At 34.9% G+C, this 18,949-nt stretch overlaps 2 protein-coding genes across 5 annotated transcripts in view; one reads left to right on the top strand and one right to left on the bottom strand.

Annotated features, from left to right (window-relative positions):
- Window positions 1-18,949, bottom strand: part of LOC131942242 (sodium- and chloride-dependent neutral and basic amino acid transporter B(0+)-like) — a 298,846-nt gene that overhangs the window by 214,381 nt on the left and 65,516 nt on the right. The gene's annotated exons all lie outside the window — the stretch shown is intronic.
- Window positions 5,805-17,512, top strand: LOC131942245 (uncharacterized). Its single transcript, XM_059301994.1, has 11 exons — window positions 5,805-5,908; window positions 8,705-8,895; window positions 9,922-10,058; window positions 11,183-11,289; window positions 12,667-12,742; window positions 13,667-13,830; window positions 15,434-15,573; window positions 15,824-15,943; window positions 16,054-16,156; window positions 16,289-16,413; window positions 16,855-17,512. Exons 1-11 carry the CDS (start codon window positions 5,854-5,856, stop codon window positions 17,014-17,016), a joined length of 1,380 nt encoding a protein of 459 aa, XP_059157977.1. The 5' UTR covers window positions 5,805-5,853; the 3' UTR covers window positions 17,017-17,512.

Here is an 18,949-nt window from a genome sequence, read left to right as displayed (position 1 = left end):
TTAATCATCCAGTTTAAAAAAAAAAAAAATTTTCTCCATGATATCTTCACAAAATAGCAACTCTTCTTTGCTATCGCCTGAATGAATATATTTCACAAGGATATTTCGTCAACTTGAAAAGCAAACAACGATGAAAGCTTAACATCTAAGGACATGTCTGCTATATCATGGTTTTACATAAATGCAAATAAGCTTGTAAGTATAATAAAGTGTGGGACACTCTCCACATCTTCTTTCTCCAGAGAGATGGTGAATTGGACCACATTTGATTGGTCTATTCTCTTAAATGTTGGTGTTGAGTCCTATCTGCTTATAGTTTTCAGAATCGCCATTATATCATCGTCGCTTGTCTTGGAAGGCAGCCATTTCAGCATGCCCCTTTGCCCAGAATTATCGGCGTGGGTTATTGATATTCTCTACACTCTGTATCTGGTTGTTACCCCAGGTGGCTAATCTCTGTGAAATTCTTTTAGGTGCATTTTCTCATATAGTTCGTTTAATCCAATGGTGACATACCATTTACGCAGTGTCCCGTAGTTATACAGAACTTCAAATTCAGCTAGTGATAGGCTACATAGCATACATAGCTCTCTTTTTAGTTCGTCAGCTGTGAGAGCAGCTAAAGAAAAACCCTCTTCTATCAAAATGATAAAAAAAAAATAAACAGAAAAAAACTCTTATTAGCGAGTTATAACATTTATTTTCAAGATTTCTTTAATCTCAAATTCGAATAATTTTAATCACTGATGTAGATTATATTTTATTAGTTTAAAGTGGTCATGTATATTTTTGTTTAAAAATATGATGACCTCCCCTTAAGGTAAAGTTTGCCAATTACTAAACGAAATATTAGTTTCCACTCCGTATTTTTTAAAAACATATATGTGTGTGTGTATGTATACTAGCTGCATCCCGTGCTCCGCCACGGTAAATCTTTTTTAAATGTACCATCTTGGGAATAGAGATTTAATGATTTGTTAAACTATAGTGCTACACTTGCATATTCCCTTAAAGCAATTAAAGCAAAATGAATTGTAATCTTTATGTTTTTCTGGAAGGGCTCTAAGAGAGACATAATTTAATTAATGTGAATTCAATACATTAAAATAACACGCCGACCACCATGAAATAGACCTTACGACACATAAACAGCAATCTGAAAAAATTCAACATTTTACCGATCCACCCCCCCCCCCCCGAAAAATGTCTACCGCCCCCCCCCTCCGAAAATTAGAATAATTTTCTGTTTTATTGTTTTTTTTTATTTTAAGTAAGCTTGCAGTCTTACCTGCACCAAATAATTAATAATTAATACACTAAGGCACATAGGGTGTGGCGATATAGGTGTGGTTGGATCTCATCAAGTAAGAACGCAATTATGTATCCACATATTTTATTATTTATTTATATTTCAGCTAAAAAATATTTCGGCATCACACGCAATTTTTTTATTGTTGCAGGAATATATATATTGCTTTGATTTTGTGTTGTATAATCCCAGAAATTATCATAATAGAAGATTTCTTGTTATTAATGTTGAAAATCAAATGATAATCCATTGATTTTATGTTTTATGTTATAATATTCTTTTTATTCTGCTTATAATAAATGATGGATGTTACCATTATTATAAAAGATATATTTATCGACTTTTGAACACCACCCGTTTGTTGCATAAAATTACCTTAATAAAAAGTGCATTTCGGTAAAATATTGTTATTGAATTTAAAATGAATTAACAACAGACTTTCCAATTAAATTCGAAATAAATTGTTATACAGAAATATGTGAAAACATTAAGGAATGTCAATTTTAGAAATAGTTTTAGTTGGCAATAGACTGAGAAAAGAAGATAGAAAGAAAGAAGTACATGATGCCAGTACAGGAAAAAACTGATTATCAATTCTTAAAATGACCTTATTTTACTACTTAAAGTACATTTTAAATAATCTTTAAAGTCAATGTTGTGCATAGATCTTTGAAAAATATATCAAGAGGCTCAACTTTAAGAAATACACAGTAGTAGTAATATGACTCTGTATTTTCTGCTAAAACCGCTTTTGGAATCCAATCAACGAACATAATTAGTCGTAATGTTAGCATTACGATAAGTACTCTATACATGATCAAGGTAAAGAACAGTTCGGACACATCAATAGTAGACTCCCAACAGGCTTTGCGTTGTGCTTCACTGGTCTTGTGTAATGCTTTAAAAGCCTTGGGTCATGCTTTATAGGGCTTGTGTCATGATTCATAGTCCTTGTGTCATGAATCATAGTCCTTATGTCATGAATCATAGTCCTTGAGTCATGCTTCATAGGCCTTGTGTCTTGCTTTATAGTCCTTGTGTCATGATTCATAATCCTTGTGTCATAATTCATAGTCCTTGTGTCATGATTCATAATCCTTGTGTCATGATTCATAATCATTGTGTCATGATTCATAATCCTTGTGTCATGATTCATAGTTCTTGTGTCATGCTTTAAAGGCCGTGCGTCATGCTTAATAGGCCTAGTGTCATGCTTTAATTAACTATTTCCATGCGTTATAGAAGTTGTGTCAGTGGATGAGAAACATGTCATTGTTCAAAAGCTTTTCATTTCCTTACCGGTTAAACGTAGCTTTTAATAGAACTGCTATAATAGTTTTTGTTATTCACCATCCCTCCTCTCATGGTTAAACGTTGCTTCTAACATCTCGGATTGAACTTCTAACGGAATGTCGTAGTCAGGTAGTAAATCTTTTAAAGTCTTGAGTTTGAAAACCCGGGTTCAAGAACCCGGTACGCTCCGTATCACATAACCGTCGGGGTACCAACTGACCCGCCTGATTTGGTTAAGTTATAGAAAGTAGTATCCTACCGTGTCACTATTGCACGACAATTTCCGACATAGTGCTCACGTGTAATCCCAAGTGAATATTTTGTTACTACTCTATATTTTAGCAAGTATATTTCACACCATCACACGCAAAATTTTAATGTCGTGCGAATGTAGGCCTACTTGTACTTAACTTATAAGGAGTTAATCCATGTAATAAGCATATCATTATCAATATTTGAAATTAAATACATATTTTGCTCAAAATAATGTATTATTATAAAAAAACTTACTCTGAATTGTAATATAATTACAATATTTATTATATATGAAAATAAAAACAAATTAAGTTATTTTACGATTATTTTAATACATTATGTTTAATATAGGTAAACTCTATATTTCTTAAAACATTTTCACTTCATTTACAGCAAATATTTTATAATTTTTGTGAAACAGACTCTTTAAATTTAAATATCTAGAGACTTGAAAATTCAAGTCGATTAAAATAAACTACTTTCAATAAGTACTCAGCATAAAAATACTAATTAGTTAAAAATGTATTTACTTAGCGTGAAACCCAATAAAGAAGTAAGATACAGAACAAGGGCTAAATTATACGTGTAGAAAGTGAATCTGGGGGATAGTATAAAATATGTGTATCTTTAGATACTGTATCCCAACTACCCCTCCTAATGTCCAGACTTGGAGGATGAAATAGAAACAAAAACTCTCAGGTTTGTGTACAGGCAGCAGAAACTCGACGGTCTCAGAATGTTGTTCTTAAAAATAAACCATAATCTTTAAGTGGTGAGTATTCAACTTGGCATTTTACTTTAATGTACAAAATATGAAATTAAACACAGAATTCGGTAGAATGAACCAAAAGTTTGATACAATCAGAATTTAAATAAAATATTTACGTTGGTGTAGAAATGAGCACATCATTTATATATATATATATATATATATACATATATATATATATATATATATATATATATATATATATATATATATATATATATATATATACAACTCTCACAAATCTCGTTTAGATACTCATCTTATATTCAACAGGCGGCAATAGGTCAATAAAATAAATATGACCAACGTCTTCTAGATTATTGGATGATAGCTAAATGAAAATCCAAGCAGCGATATATATATATATATATATATATATATATATATATATATATATATATATATATATATATATATATATATATATATATGTATGTATGTATGTATATACAGACACTATTAAGTGCCGCACCGGGTGACACCAGACCTCACCACTGACTTTACTTTACTGACTTTACTTTACTGTCTTTACTTGACCTCCCCCCCCCCCTCTTTCCGGTTCGAGTTCATTGGCCCATGTTCAAGCAACCTCACACATAGACTAGACAAGTCAGCTGACTAGATGGCTCCACTTTAACGCACATCTCAAACATTAGAGGATATCCTAAATAAACACAGAGACACACCTACAGCAACCACCCAACTGTTATAAACAGAACCCATTTGTTTTCTCATTTCCCCTCCTTCAGGCTTGTGTACGTATGACGGTCGAGAAATGGCTGGACCAAGACGGTGATGAGCACTCGGCCACCTACCCCCAGCTCATCACCCGGGGCTCCTGAATTAGATGTAGATTATATTTGACAAACTTCTCGTATGGCATAAGTTTTTTGTTTATTTAAACTACTATAATGTTTAATTGGGTATAGATAATATATCAACCAAATTGTTCTACTGTTAACTTTTCTATAGATTCTTTTATAGATAGAATATATTCGCATCTCACTGAAATATGTAAACTTGTTATCTTCAATAAAAGCTTTGGTCGCTCATGAAATACCTTACATATTTTAGCGACCAATGCTTTTACTAATAAAAGCAAATTTGTTTTATTTTATTTTTATTTTCAGTGTATTTTGAAACTTATAATTTTAACGGTTTTTATATTTGTTTTATATTATTGAATATAGTAATTTGTTAATTAAATTTTCACGAACTATTTATTTTCTAATTATAATAAAAATATATAAAGAAAGTTCAAACGAATTCGCTGCATTAGAAGTGAGTTAAAAGTGAGTTACAAGCAAACAAACAAACATACATTGTAAGTAAAAGCTTAAAAAAAAATTCATAAAAAACGTTTTAATAACAAGCTTTTATGTAATGATGCACTAAAAAGTAGAAAATAAATTATAGACTACTATTTAAATAACTATAAAGAAAAGCGTGGGTCACTTTAGTATCTATTGGATACCTTTACTAATGTTAAGGAAGACACCCACGCTTTTCTTTATAGTTATTTAAATAGTAGTCTATAATTTATTTTCTACTTTTTAGTGCATCATTACATAAAAGCTTGTTATTAAAACGTTTTTTATGAATTTTTTTTTCAGTACTTTACATGTTTTATCTACAATAGAGTTACATGACTAAAAACCATTGCGCGCCTTCTGAATATCACGTTCAGTAGGCGCGCAATGGTTTTTGAACGCAGCCATTACGTGGTCGTGATGGCGCAGCTATTGATGACGCGTGTGGTGTGGTTGGCTAGACATGCCTACTAATTCGGTCCAAATTTTAATTAATTCATAAAAAATCAATTAGGCATCCAATTAAGTCAAATTTAGTTTCAGATTGCATTGTCTTCATGTCTTGACCCATGTGCCAACTGTGAATCGTGTCGGTCAAGTAGAACTGTCCGAATTTTCACTCCTGCGTTTCCGTCTAGACAGACAGACTGTCGACTGTCGACTGACGAGGAAGTGAGTTAAATAAAAGCTTGTAATAAAAGTAGAGCACCTTCACATCAGCAGGGCAAGTCTAAAATCTCACTTGTTTCACTCACACGTACACACGACATTAAAACACACCATCGTGACAGTTTAGTTCTGGAATTCCCGTCAGTAAAGTGCAACACCGTGTGCACTGAATAGCGCGTCAATGATTTTATTCCTTAGAGATCGGCGCATAGCATAACTAACAACTATCTCTTGTAGATGGGGCCTACATGCTAAACGTCGGCATATTCCTTTATCAAACAATGGAAACAGATGAAAAGACAAGTAAGAGTTAGGTTTTTTATTGATGCTTTGTGTGTGACATAAATAAAAAGCAGGTTTTGTAGTCCAAATAGACCTAGATCATCTTGATTATTGACTAGATCTAGATATAGATCTAGATCTAGATTCTAGATATATTTCTTCTGAGTAATATTAAACTTTAAAAATATTAAAATTAAGACTCTAAAATGTGTATAAAATGTACATTTTCAGAATTTTGGTCTTAATAGATCTAAAAATCTAATAAAATGTGAAACTATAGTGAACTTAGTCTAACCGCACTGCAACTTTACGTATCATCTTTGCAAGTTAAAATAACAAATTTCAGGACCACAGTTACTTTTGTGCTAGATTAAACCCTTCCTGCACTTCTTTTATTTATGGCCTGTAACCGTTGGGTGCTTTAGCTATAATTTAAGTGTTTTTCGGTACTGGAATCGTTACGTTATGTCTTGGTAGTTATTGTTACGTCCCTTGTATTGTATTTGTCGAGGTGGTGTCCCTTGAATGTGTGGTCTCTGTGTCGGATAGCTGTGTTGTGTTATGTGAGTTGACTAAGATGAAAGCTTGAGACAAGACAAGTGATGGAGGTTGTGATGTAGGTGGAATAAAGTATTGAGGTTAACTTGAAGTCTCATGTTTATTCCAAATAATAAGGATTAAAGTCAGTTTGCCTGGCCATATTCGCTTTAGTAATACAGTTTTCTTCATAGGCTTACGAGGGCATACAGATTTACAATAGTAGTACTTCTTTCTGACATATAGGACCACTTTCATTTATTAAAAATTGTTTCTTACACATAATAAAAATCGTCTCATTTTAATTTTTTTTTAACCTAAAATTTGAATATTTAATGAAGTAGTGAATTCTATGTTGTTTTGTTGTTGTTGTTGTTGTTTGTTACTTTTTTTTTGGTGGGGGGGGGGGGGGGGGTGGTCTAGGGGGGGATAAAAAAAATCAGAAGTAAATAGAAGGTAAATTTATTTTTTAGGTGGGGAGGGGGGTAAGGGCTTATAATTATCGGTAGAGCAGAAATAAATTAGGGATTTTAGGAAAATAAAATAATATTAAATTCATCATGTATCAAATGTAGAATAATATAAGAGACTTTCATATCAAACATAAAAATATAATAATTTCACAGGAATGTAAATTCTGGAGAAGCAATTAGTATGAAGGCTGAATAGAATGTGTTTATTTTTATTTTTGTAACTTGATCCAGATCTTTATGGCGACAATATTTAATGATATGTTGTTGTTTTTTTTTTATTGCTGACATACCTACAACTGCTCAATTATTTTGCTATATTTAGATGTAAGCATATGTCTCTTATCAACAATTATATTTCATAAACATTGTTCGAGAACTACACGAGCTACACCGTTCAATTGATTAATGCAAATTTGTTATCTCCCTTCATGTACTTCAATATAGTAGTAACTCATAGATTAATTTAAAGACTCATTTAACTCGAACCTGGTTGTTGATCCGGCAGGCAGTTTCCGTACATAGGCCAATTAAGTGATAGCGTGTACAACAAAATGTCTACATAGGCCTATTAAGTGATAGCGTGTACAACAAAATGCCTACCAATGTTTCCTTCCCTAACGCGAGACAGGTACCAATCCTCACAATAAGAGCGGGGTTTACTTAGGGAAATCCTACAGTCTCGAGCCCGATCTACATACCCAAGACATCAGGTTTAGTAGTAGTCCGCTCGATCCTCCAACCACGACGTCCCATTATTTAACTTCTAAATAGTTATCAAAAGCAAATGTCACGGCTTTGTCACTATGCGTGGGTAGAGTGTCGACAGTAACCCTTCACTAACACTAACGCTACCACACCTTTACCCTTCACTAACAATACCACACCTTTACCCTTCACTAACTACCACACCTTTACCCTTCACTAACTACCACATCTTTACCCTTCACTAACTACCACACCTTTACCCTTCACTAAGACTACCAATCTTTTACCCTTCACTTACACTACCACCCCTTTACCTTTCACTAACACTATAACAACTTTACCCTTAACTTAAACTACCACTCCTTTACCCTTCACTTACACTACCACACCTTTACCCTTCACTTACACTACCACACCTTTACTCTTCACTAATACTACCACATCTTTACCCTTCACTTACACTAACACTCCTTTACCCTTCACTAACACTAACACTCCTTTACGCTTCACTAACACCACCACTCCTTAAACCTTCACTAACACTACCACACATTTACCCTTCACTAACACAAACACTCCTTAACCTTTCACTCACACTATCACTCCTTTACCCTTCACTAACACTACCACTCCTTTACCCTTCACTAACACTAACACTACCACTCCTTTAATCCTAAATAACACTACCACTTTTTTAATCTTCACAAATACTACCACTCATTTAATCCTCACTAACACTACCACTCCTTTAATCCTCACAAACACAACCACTATTTTAATCCTCACAGACACTACCACTATTTTAATCCTTTAACACTAACACTCCTTTAATCCTCACAAACACAACCACTATTTTAATCCTCACAGACACTACCACTATTTTAATCCTTTAACACTAACACTCCTTTAATCCTCACTAACACTACCACTCCTTTAATCCTCTCAAACACTACCAATCCTTTAATCCTCACTAACACTACCACACCTTTAATCCTCACAAACGCTACCACTACTTTAATCCTCACTAACACTACCACTCCTTTAATCCTCACAAACACTACCACGCCTATAATCCCCACTAACACTACCACACCTCTGATAGACCATGAAGTGCCCAGGCTACCCGGTCAACCAAAAGAGACGTCATGCGGACAGAGGCTTTGCGGCAAGATCTATTTAGCCCTGGTGATTCCACTGTGTGCACTTGTCCGGTCAATTGTCAGTGATGTAATCTACGTAGTGTTAATGTTATTGGAGGTCTACATTTCCTTAAGATTATTAGGAACCTTTGGGGTGAGTCAAATATTAACTTTCATTTATTTTTAATATGTTGGGTTGGCAGTTTTCACACGCAGTAAAAAATGTAATGAAAAAAACTCATATAGGGCCTATGAAAATTAACCACAAACAAGGTGGGAATGAAAACGTAGAGAACTATTTATAGATTTATATGTACTGGAGGAACAAACGTAGACATAAAACAGCAAATAAACTTAGCCCGATAAGCACAATGTCCATCTTCGTGCAGCCTCGAAAACTGTATCAAAATTAAAATAATAATCTTCAACTCCAATGTTAATGCAGTTCTAAATTACGGATCTGAAACATTGAGGACAACAGAAACAATAACAAATTGTATCCAGGCTGTCTTCAACATATGCCCTAGAAACGTATTTAAAACAGTCGAATATAACAAAATAGAAAGCACAAAACATTGGATGTATGGACAGAAAGCATGAGAAATGCAAATCCTCGAAAGAAAAAATGCCGATTGATTGGGCACACGTTTAGAATTGGTACTAACGACATAGTCAGAAAGGACTGGAAACTTCGGGGCAGTCGAGGCAGAGGATGCAACGAGAAAACATGGCTGGACGTTGTGGAAATAAAACAAGATTTTAAATGCGATGAAAGCTTTAAAAGTAATAAATCAAGCTCGTTTCTATTAACAAAAGCATTGATACGGATTTTTACTGGAATTATTATAACTTTTGTTTAAATAAGTTGATTTAAGAATTTATATAAATGAAAACTAAATTACACTTTAAGTATGTATGCAAAATAAATTGATGGCGATTTTAAAAAATCACTACAATTAGAAATTTAATAATATTGTTTATGTTATTAATAAAATTTGGTGCATGAGTGGCTAAATTATGGCTGATTTATGGCGGAAATATAATTTACTGTTGAGAGAAAATATAAGCTACTGTTGAGTGAAAATGACTGAATCAAGCACTGTTGAGATGAATTTTACGCAAATTCATTTAGCGAAAATGTCGGAATTTGGTAAAATATGTAACCCTTTTTTTGTTTCAGATACTTTATGAAGGGGAATCTTTTTTGCTTAGATTAATTTACAGTGCATGTTGTGCTAATATAATTGTTTGGATAAACGAACGCGTGCTTGGTGAGTTCGTCAAATGGTGTCTGAAACAAGAAACCTATTTCCACAGGTAAAGATCAGTTAGCTGGTCCATTGGTCTCATGTTCAATTTGTCATTTGCAGTGTTTCCTTCAGACTTTTTAATCGGGGGGGGGGGAAAGGGGAACTGGTAAAAGTATTTATTTTCTATATAAATTTTATTCCGTTCGGGAGGGGAGGTAGACGTTGTTCGGGGAGAAACAACGAAGAAATGTCTGAAAAAAACGCAGGTAATTTTTAGTTAGTCTGTTCTTTCTGTTATTTATTGCTTTAAACACAATATTTGCTAAATTTAAGATTGTCTGTTATTTCTGGATTTGCTTTCAAAGCCTTTGTTCATCGAGGAAAAAATGCATTACACCTTTATTTATTATACCTGTATTGTTTGATTACACCTGCGTTTTATTAACGCCTGTATTGCTTGATTACATCTATATATTTTGATTACACTTGTAATATTTGATTACATATAAATTGTTTGATTACACATGTATTTTATTACTTCAGCCTTGTTCGATTACACTTGTATTGTTCTATTACACCAGTCTTGTTTGATTACACTTGTATTGTTCTAGTACACCAGTCTTGTTTGATTACACTTGTATTGTTCTATTACACCAGTCTTGTTTGATTACACTTGTATTGTTCTATTACAACAGTCTTGTTTGATTACACTTGTTCTATTACGCCAGTCTTGTTTGATTACACTTGTATTGTTCTATTACACCAGTCTTGTTTGATTACACTTGTATTGTTCTAGTACACCAGTCTTGTTTGATTACACTTGTATTGTTCTATTACACCAGTCTTGTTTGATTACACTTGTATTGTTCTATTACAACAGTCTTGTTTGATTACACTTGTATTGTTCTATTACAACAGTCTTGTTTGATTACACTTGTATTGTTCTATTACAACAGTCTTGTTTGATTACACTTGTTCTGTTACACCATTCTTGTTTGATTACACTTGTTTTGTTCTATTACACCAGTCTAGTTTGATTTCACTTATCTGGTTTGAGTACACTTTTATTAAAATAGGAGGGTCGAATTTTGTTTCAAGCCACTAAACAGGTTTCATCCGTCCATGTTTTATTTCCTTGCCCTGCTGGTGTATTTATTTATTTAATGATCTCAAAAACCTTTGAACCTCTAGAATCTTCACTAGCATGGACTGCTCGGCACACAGACAGTACACTGGCGAACGCTTGAAATGTGGGAACCCCGCAGGATGTCGTGATTATGACTTGATACTAGGCCTGGGTAAGGGCAATAGTCATTTTTTTTAAAGATGCTTCATTTTTACAAAAAAATGATGCATTGCATGTATTAAGACCCCCCCCTCCACTACACACACGAACACACCATGCTGAGGAGCACTATCAAAAATCTACATATCCTCTCTCTCCGAACGATATTTTAAAGCAAAAACATGTATTTTAAATCGAGCAGGGTTGGGAAGTGAGGCTGAATGTGTCGTTGGTAGTCTTGACAAGGCTTATATATGATGTTTACATATGGCAGATATATGATGTTTACATATGGCAGATATTTGATGTTTACATATGGCAGATATATGATGTTTACATATGGCAGATATTTGATGTTTACATATGGCAAATATTTAATGTTTACATATGGCAGATATATGATTACATAGGACAGATATATGATGTTTACATATGGCGGATGTTTGATGTTTTCATATAGCAGATATTTGATGTTTACATATGGCAGATACTTGATGTTTACATATGGCAGATATTTGATGTTTACATATGGGAGATATTTGATGTTTACATATGGCAGATATTTGATGTTTACATATGGCAGATATATGATGTTTACATGTTTCTATATCAGAGATACTAAAAGGGTCGGGTTCTCAAAGCCCTTCTCAGATCAATCGCCACGAACCTTGTTTAAATAATAATTGAAAAATGCTGAGTTGGAAACGTATTTGGTGCTTATACAATTAAAGTTGCATATTTCTAAGGAATTATTTCTGGAAATAATGACGTCAAAATAAATGTACTATAAATATTTTCGTTCTTAAAATAAATATGTTTTTTGCATGTTACATCGACATTAGATACATGCTGTAAAACTGACGATTTATTAAAAAATTTAGGGGTCGGCGTGGTCGAGTCGGTAAAGCTCATGGTTGCTAAACCGAAAAGACTCGAGTTCGAACCTCAGGCAGATAAAAATAAAACAACTGCTGCCTTGTAGTTTGTTCTTGGTTAGACAAAGGCTATGGAAGCAAATCCAAAAAGAAAAGCAGGCTGAAATCGGAGTTAATGGCCTCAGTGGCGCATAACCAGTTGACACGTATCCTTAATTGTGATGGAAGCATGGTCGAGACGGCAAAGCTCATGGTTGATAAATTCGAAAAAATGTCTTGAGTTCAAACCCTCAGCCAGATAAGGCTCGATCCCTCCCAACACTAAAAATTAAGAACGAAGAAGAAGAAAGAAGAAGTTTAAAAAAATTGTTTAATCCATTTACTAAACAAACAATCTTAAATTTAGCAAATATTGTGTTTGGAGCAATAAAATGTTATATAAAGTTATATCACATTGTACTTCAATTAGAACAGTATAACAAAATGGTAACCCATCTACTGCTTCGTGTTCACAGAAAAGAAGTTAAGGAATAAATCTATGGTTCAACTCGATGACGTCATTCAGCGTTACGCCTGGCAGAAACTTCTAAAGTGAGTACACTGAACTCCGACTTGACTCACTTGACTTATTCCGCTGTGACCCCTGAGGAGTAAAAGCTTGCTGCCACACCTGTCCACCGTACTCGGTTTTGGCCGGCTCTCTGTATCTGCCACACCTGTCCACCGTACTCGGTTTTGGGCGGCCCTCTATATCTGCCACACCTGTCCACCGTACTCCGTTTTGGGCGGCTCTCTATATCTGCCACACCTGTCCACCGTACTCGGTTTTGGGCGGCTCTCTATATCTGCCACACCTGTCCATCGTACTCTGTTTTGGGCGGCTCTCTATATCTGCCACACCTGTCCACCGTACTCCGTTTTGGGCGGCTCTCTATATCTGCCACACCTGTCCACCGTACTCGGTTTTGGGCGGCTCTCTATATCTGCGCCTGTCATCCTTTGCCTTTTCTTCGCTGTTGTTTTTTAGGACTTTATTGACTGGTCTACTGTCCTCTTTAAACACAGCCTTTCTTTCTATTGCTGAATTTTGAGAGTATTCTATAGTAAAGAAAAGGTTACCATTGATATGTCAAAAGTTTCACTCGTAGATATTCTTCAAACAAAAAATGAAAGCAATATCTTAGTAATTAATTCTAGAATCTAGCTTCATTTTTATGTGCATATGTCTACTTTCATTTTACCCGTTGTATGAAACTAACTATACATCTACAGTTGTATGATAAATATGCCGCTATCTAGTTGTTTTATCAGAGATTTAACTTTCTCCGATTGCAATATAGAGCCTTAAATGCATTTATTTCTTTGTCTAGGGGAGTCTATTGTTTACCTAAGCTAAATAGAATATTAAATACATTCATTTCTATAGTCGATTCTATCGTCTCCCTAATATCAAAGCCAAATTTGGCATGGCGCAAATTTTACTTACTGACAGCTATAACAACAAGTTTAATTCAGGGAATCTAACGAAGTGGATGTGCTAGAGCTGCAGGCATCTGATGGTGTCTACACCTGTCAGGTGGACTGGACGGCGCTGACCATCGAGCACAAGGTTACGAAGTTTTCTCCCAAGGTGAAGGACGGAACCGTAATAACAACCCCTCGTGGAGACGTACAAACAGGTGATTTTTGTAAATCTCTACGTTTTACACCTTCCTGAGTCGGAAAAACATAGTTTTGCAATATTTTCCGTATTTCTGTGTGTGTATGTGTGTGTGTCTGTGTGTGTCTCTGTGTATTTGTAAACACAATAACTTGAGTACCGTTATAGCTAGGTTGATGAAATTTCATATATAAGTATTATATTAAAATCGTGGATCCGTATCAACTTTCGACAGATTTCCGATAACCGGAAGTAGAACTTTTTCTAATTTCAATTTTTCAAAAGCCTATTACTTGAGTACTATTTCAGAATTTCCGTTGAGCGGAAATAGTAATTTACGCTATTTCCGATTTCTCAAAAAACGCATGTGAATTTATAAAGTACTAATAATATTCCGCTCTATTATACACCTTTAGTTTTGCGTTCGCTTGGTGTGAAATCCTCTTTTCAGTGAGTTTTTTTTCTATTTTTAAAAGTCTAAGAATTTAAAAATGGATTAGAAATTATGTCTATATTCCGAGTTGCCATTACCTGTTCTATATAAGAATACGAGCCGACCCGCTGCGTATCATACGCCGCTATTTAGTTGTTTTTTTTTCTACTTTTCAGTAATTTATAAATTGTGAATTCGACAGTACCAATGCTGCCATTGAAAATATTTGCTTAAAAACACTACCCCCCCCCCCCCCCCCACCCCCACGTGAAAGCAGCCTCCTTTTAGTTACCTCCTCTAAGTTTAAAATCGTTTCAAACTAAATTATCTGCCCCTAATAGCCGTCACCAAACCCGTCTCTGTGATTGTAAAATGTAAACAGAGTGAACACAACTCACCAGACAATGTGGGGGTGGGGTGGGGGTGGTTGTGATATTGATATAGAGGAAGAGAGGGGACTGCAAAGGCGCGCTTGCAGCTTGTTTTCTAACTGATCCCAGAAGAGAATTATATATATAGATTCGAGAAAGTTTATGGGAGATCACTCCCGGTTTATTTTAAACATCTTTGTTCTATTGAAAAATTGCGATTTTTAAAAAAATCGTAATAAAGTTATCTATACTGCACAGTCAATCAAGCCCCGCTGTTGTCGCCGTGTGTTTAGGAAACGATACAGATTGTTGTGTAACGTGCTGACCAATCTAACCACAGACCATGTTTGTTTGTATCAACAAATTGGGAGTCGACATAAGTTTTATATATTGCAAATATTCAGTGCGTTCTGACCGTCATTGTGTAGAAGGTGTTGAGGGACTGATTGATTTAGGGCTCCCTTGTTGCAGGGGTGGAGCTACTGGAGCTAATGGAGCTAATAGAGCTAATGAAGCTAATGGAGCTAATCGATTAAGGGGCGTAGTACCCGACAAACATTTTAATTTAAAGTGAATTTAATTTTATAAATTTTAACATTCTTCATATTGTTCCGTACTTTGTCAAAAAATCAAGTAAGGTAAAATATAAAGACAATATATCTCATTAAACAAGTACTCGTCGACAAACATATTTTTGCTGAGGTGGGGGGAATAGGGTTCAAAACTAGACTTTTAAATCTTACAGTTAAAGTCTACTAATACAGTAGGCCCAATATAGAGTGTGCCATAAAAGAAAAAAATAAACTTATATACGCTAGGTACGCAATGGACGAGGGTCTTGTCGTGTTACTATGACAACCAAGCCAAAAGTAAACAAAGCTATACTTTTAGAGAATCATGTGACACGACATCGCGAGTGGACGTCGATCTGAAACAGTTCTACACAATAAACCAAGAGGTAGTGTTAGCAGTGGAAAGTGTATCTGTATCTAAATCATCTCTGTCATACATCACCCCACATCAGTCTTTATCGTGTGTTGTTTTTTTTTTTTTGGTGGAGTAATAGTAGTTTTATTTATACAGTATTTATACAAGAATTTTAACACACACCCGAAGCTGTGATTGAAACAGGTTCTGATTACACGCATATATATATATATATATATATATATATATATATATAAAATTATATATATATACATGTTTAGGTGTGTGCCAAGTTAAGCTTCCCTGATGATGTACGAGTGGGCATAGACAATACCGTCAGTCTTAACAAGGTCAAAGGTGAAGTGTTCCAAAAGACTCACACCTGGGAGCTCAACACGCGGGTATGTGTTCAGGCTTTCCAGAAAAAAATCTAGGCGCTATCTATAGTAGTTCATAAAGTGATAATTCTGAAAGACATTTCAATATTCAAAGACCGAGCTAATTTTTGCAGGTTGAAGTTGAGCCATCGTCTCGAGCCCATGTTCAGCTGTTAGCGAGACGAGAGTGTTCTGTCGTGGAGTTTGAGATTCGAACCACTTTGTATAACCCTAAAGGTCAAATTTAGTTTTCAAGTTCAAAAACAAAATAATCAACACAAGTACAAGTAGAAATTCTATAATTAACATTAAATCTCTACAAAAACGTAAGCTAGGTCACTAAATTATGTTTTATTGATATTTTCACAGAAACTATGCACGTTACCTACTCAGGGATGAATAAAAATCGGTCCTTGTTTAAGGTGAACATTGAAAACTTACATGAGGCTTTTAGGCTTGTGGAAGATGGCGGAGTTCTTACACCTGAAGAAAACGTGAGTAGTTTCCCTTGGTTTTGATTTCGTCCCCCAACTCTTTGCATTACTAAAAAAATATTTATTTTGACGACGTCTTGCATTTATTCCTTTACTGTAATTAATTTCTAGCTTAGCTACCTGGTTTGCAGTGAATGTAAGAAAAAACAATTCCCACGGTAAATCATACAATGAAATGCTAACTTTAGAACTAAGTTGTCTTAACAGTTGTTCTCTTTTGTGCTCATAATACCAAATTAATGAACGCATTCTAGAAAAGTTGATTCAATAAAAATTGTTTTACTGAAAATGACCTTCATTTTGACTAAACATAACTACCTAAACACAAAAAAAAAAACTATTTCCTACGATAAACAAACACGGAGGTTGAAAAAATATATATAACAATCTTTTTCTTTTTCACCTTCCCACCTCCCGCCCCCCCCCCCCCTCGGCTCTTAGGAGTGTGTGGACATGATGGTGGAGAAGTGGCTGGACAAAGATGGCGTGGAGCACTCGGCCACCCACCCCCAGATCATCACCCGGGGCACCTGTGTCTACCTCAGCTGGACTGACCAGAAAGTGGACATCAAGACAAGTCCATTGTCAATGGATGAAAAATAACTCAATTCATTTGTTGTCCATTAGCCAGACTGATATATACAGCTGGTATTATACTTAATGTACTCTAAACCTAACCTATGGTTTATAAGAGACATACATATAATCTTGATTAAGTCTAAGCCTAACTCTTAACATACATTTGTCTCTGCTAATTCTATTGCAGTACAATACTAAGTGATTGAAACTATTTTTCGTTGCATCCCCAAATTATTACCTAATCTAGTTTTGGGGGTTTAAAAGTTTCAAATAAAATAAACATTAATTAAAGAAACCTCTCAGGATTAACGTTATGTAAGTTACATTTTAAATTATTTTAGTTCCTAAATATTTATATCGCCAACCCTTTTTATATCGCTAAGGGAGGTTTGGGCACCTTTTTATTTTAAAATTGTTTTAATATTAATAAGACAGTATTTTTACAATGGTTTTCAAAGTCACTAATTTTAGTCAATTATTTAAACATTATACAGGATTTGTATTAATGACTTATCACTTTTAATGCAACATTTTATAAATATGATTAAAATTTTGTTAAAATTCATCATGTATCTTTTTATCAACTGGATTTAAAGTTAATAACTGGAACAGTGGTTCTTAACCTGAGTTCGATTTAAACCCAGATATTCGGTGAATCAGTCTCATGGATTTCACGGAAGTCAAGAAACACATCCTACTGAAACGATTAATGATCGGATTAGTCGGTGCGGTCGATAAAACTATTAAGGAGGGTTCGGTGAATGCGATTTGATGAAACTAGTAGAGTTCGGTACCTCCAAATATGTAAAGAACCACTGTGCTAGAATATGTTGAGGAACAGAAAATGTCAGATCTGTATTTTGATGATCCAGTTAGTTTCAACGAAATTAGACACAAATCGACCATATCAGTTTTGTTCACGCTCAATTGACAAGAAAACAACCATCGCTGGTCACAACCTTGCTGAACATACCAACCAGTGCTGGTCCCAACCTTAGTTAACATACCAACCAGCACTGGTCACAACCTTAGTTAACATACCAACCAGCACTGGTCACAACCTTAGTTAACATACCAACCAGAACTGGTCACAACCTTAGTTAACATACCAACCAGAGCTGGTCACAATCTTAGTTAACATACCAACCAGAGCTGGTCACAACCTTAGTTAACATACCAACCAGCACTGGTCACAACCTTAGTTAACATACCAACCAGCACTGGTCACAACCTTAGTTAACATACCAACCAGCTGCACAACCTTAGTTAACATACCAACCAGAGCTGGTCACAACCTTAGTTAACATACCAACCAGCACTGGTCACAACCTTAGTTAACATACCAACCAGAGCTGGTGTAACGGACACCTATCTACCAGCCAGATAGATGGTGAACGCTCCCGGATTCTTTCTTGGGGTTATATGCAAATGACCTAAAGCCTAAATGAATGAAAACTAACTCAACAACTCACTAGGGCTCGATTTCGAGGTCTAGAAAAAACTAGTGAAACTATTGAAGTTAGCAACTCATTCAATCTGCATACAACCTTTAATAAGTGAACAAAGTTGTGGCAGAACACTAGGTTAAACAAGATAAAATATTTAGTTTAGAAATAACAAAACCCAACTTACAAAGCGTAAGAATAAATACTATCACAGATTCTAACACTTTATAAAAATAGCCACAGGTCACATAACACTGCTATAGCATCAAGAATCACTTGGCCACAAGTAATATAATACTTGAATACTTAAACAACTTAATAATATATAGCACACTCAGGACTTAAGCTTTCTCACGTTCAACTGGTCAAAAAGGACTGCCTGGAGACACCTGTGGGCGATCTATATATAGACTTAGGTAACATGGAAGGTCACCTTCAGATCGTAAGACCATTGGTTGAGGTGGTCATCTGGTCTGAAACAATCAATCATCTCTCGATGGAAAATTTCTGAG

This window comes from Physella acuta, unplaced genomic scaffold, assembly GCF_028476545.2.
Source record: "Physella acuta isolate Inbredline_101_S28 unplaced genomic scaffold, ASM2847654v3 ptg000397l, whole genome shotgun sequence".
Taxonomy (NCBI): Eukaryota; Metazoa; Mollusca; class Gastropoda; family Physidae; genus Physella; species Physella acuta.
This window is presented reverse-complemented; position numbering and strand designations above follow the sequence as displayed.

Bases quoted from the DNA above. Each gene is read 5' to 3' on its own strand.
- LOC131942245 (XM_059301994.1), top strand. From the start codon at position 5,854: ATGCTAAACGTCGGCATATTCCTTTATCAAACAATGGAAACAGATGAA. The intron at 11,290-12,666 runs GTAAGGGCAATA...TCGTGTTCACAG, and splicing joins TGACTTGATACTAGGCCTGG to AAAAGAAGTTAAGGAATAAA. The intron at 15,574-15,823 runs GTAGTGTTAGCA...ATACATGTTTAG, and splicing joins TCTACACAATAAACCAAGAG to GTGTGTGCCAAGTTAAGCTT.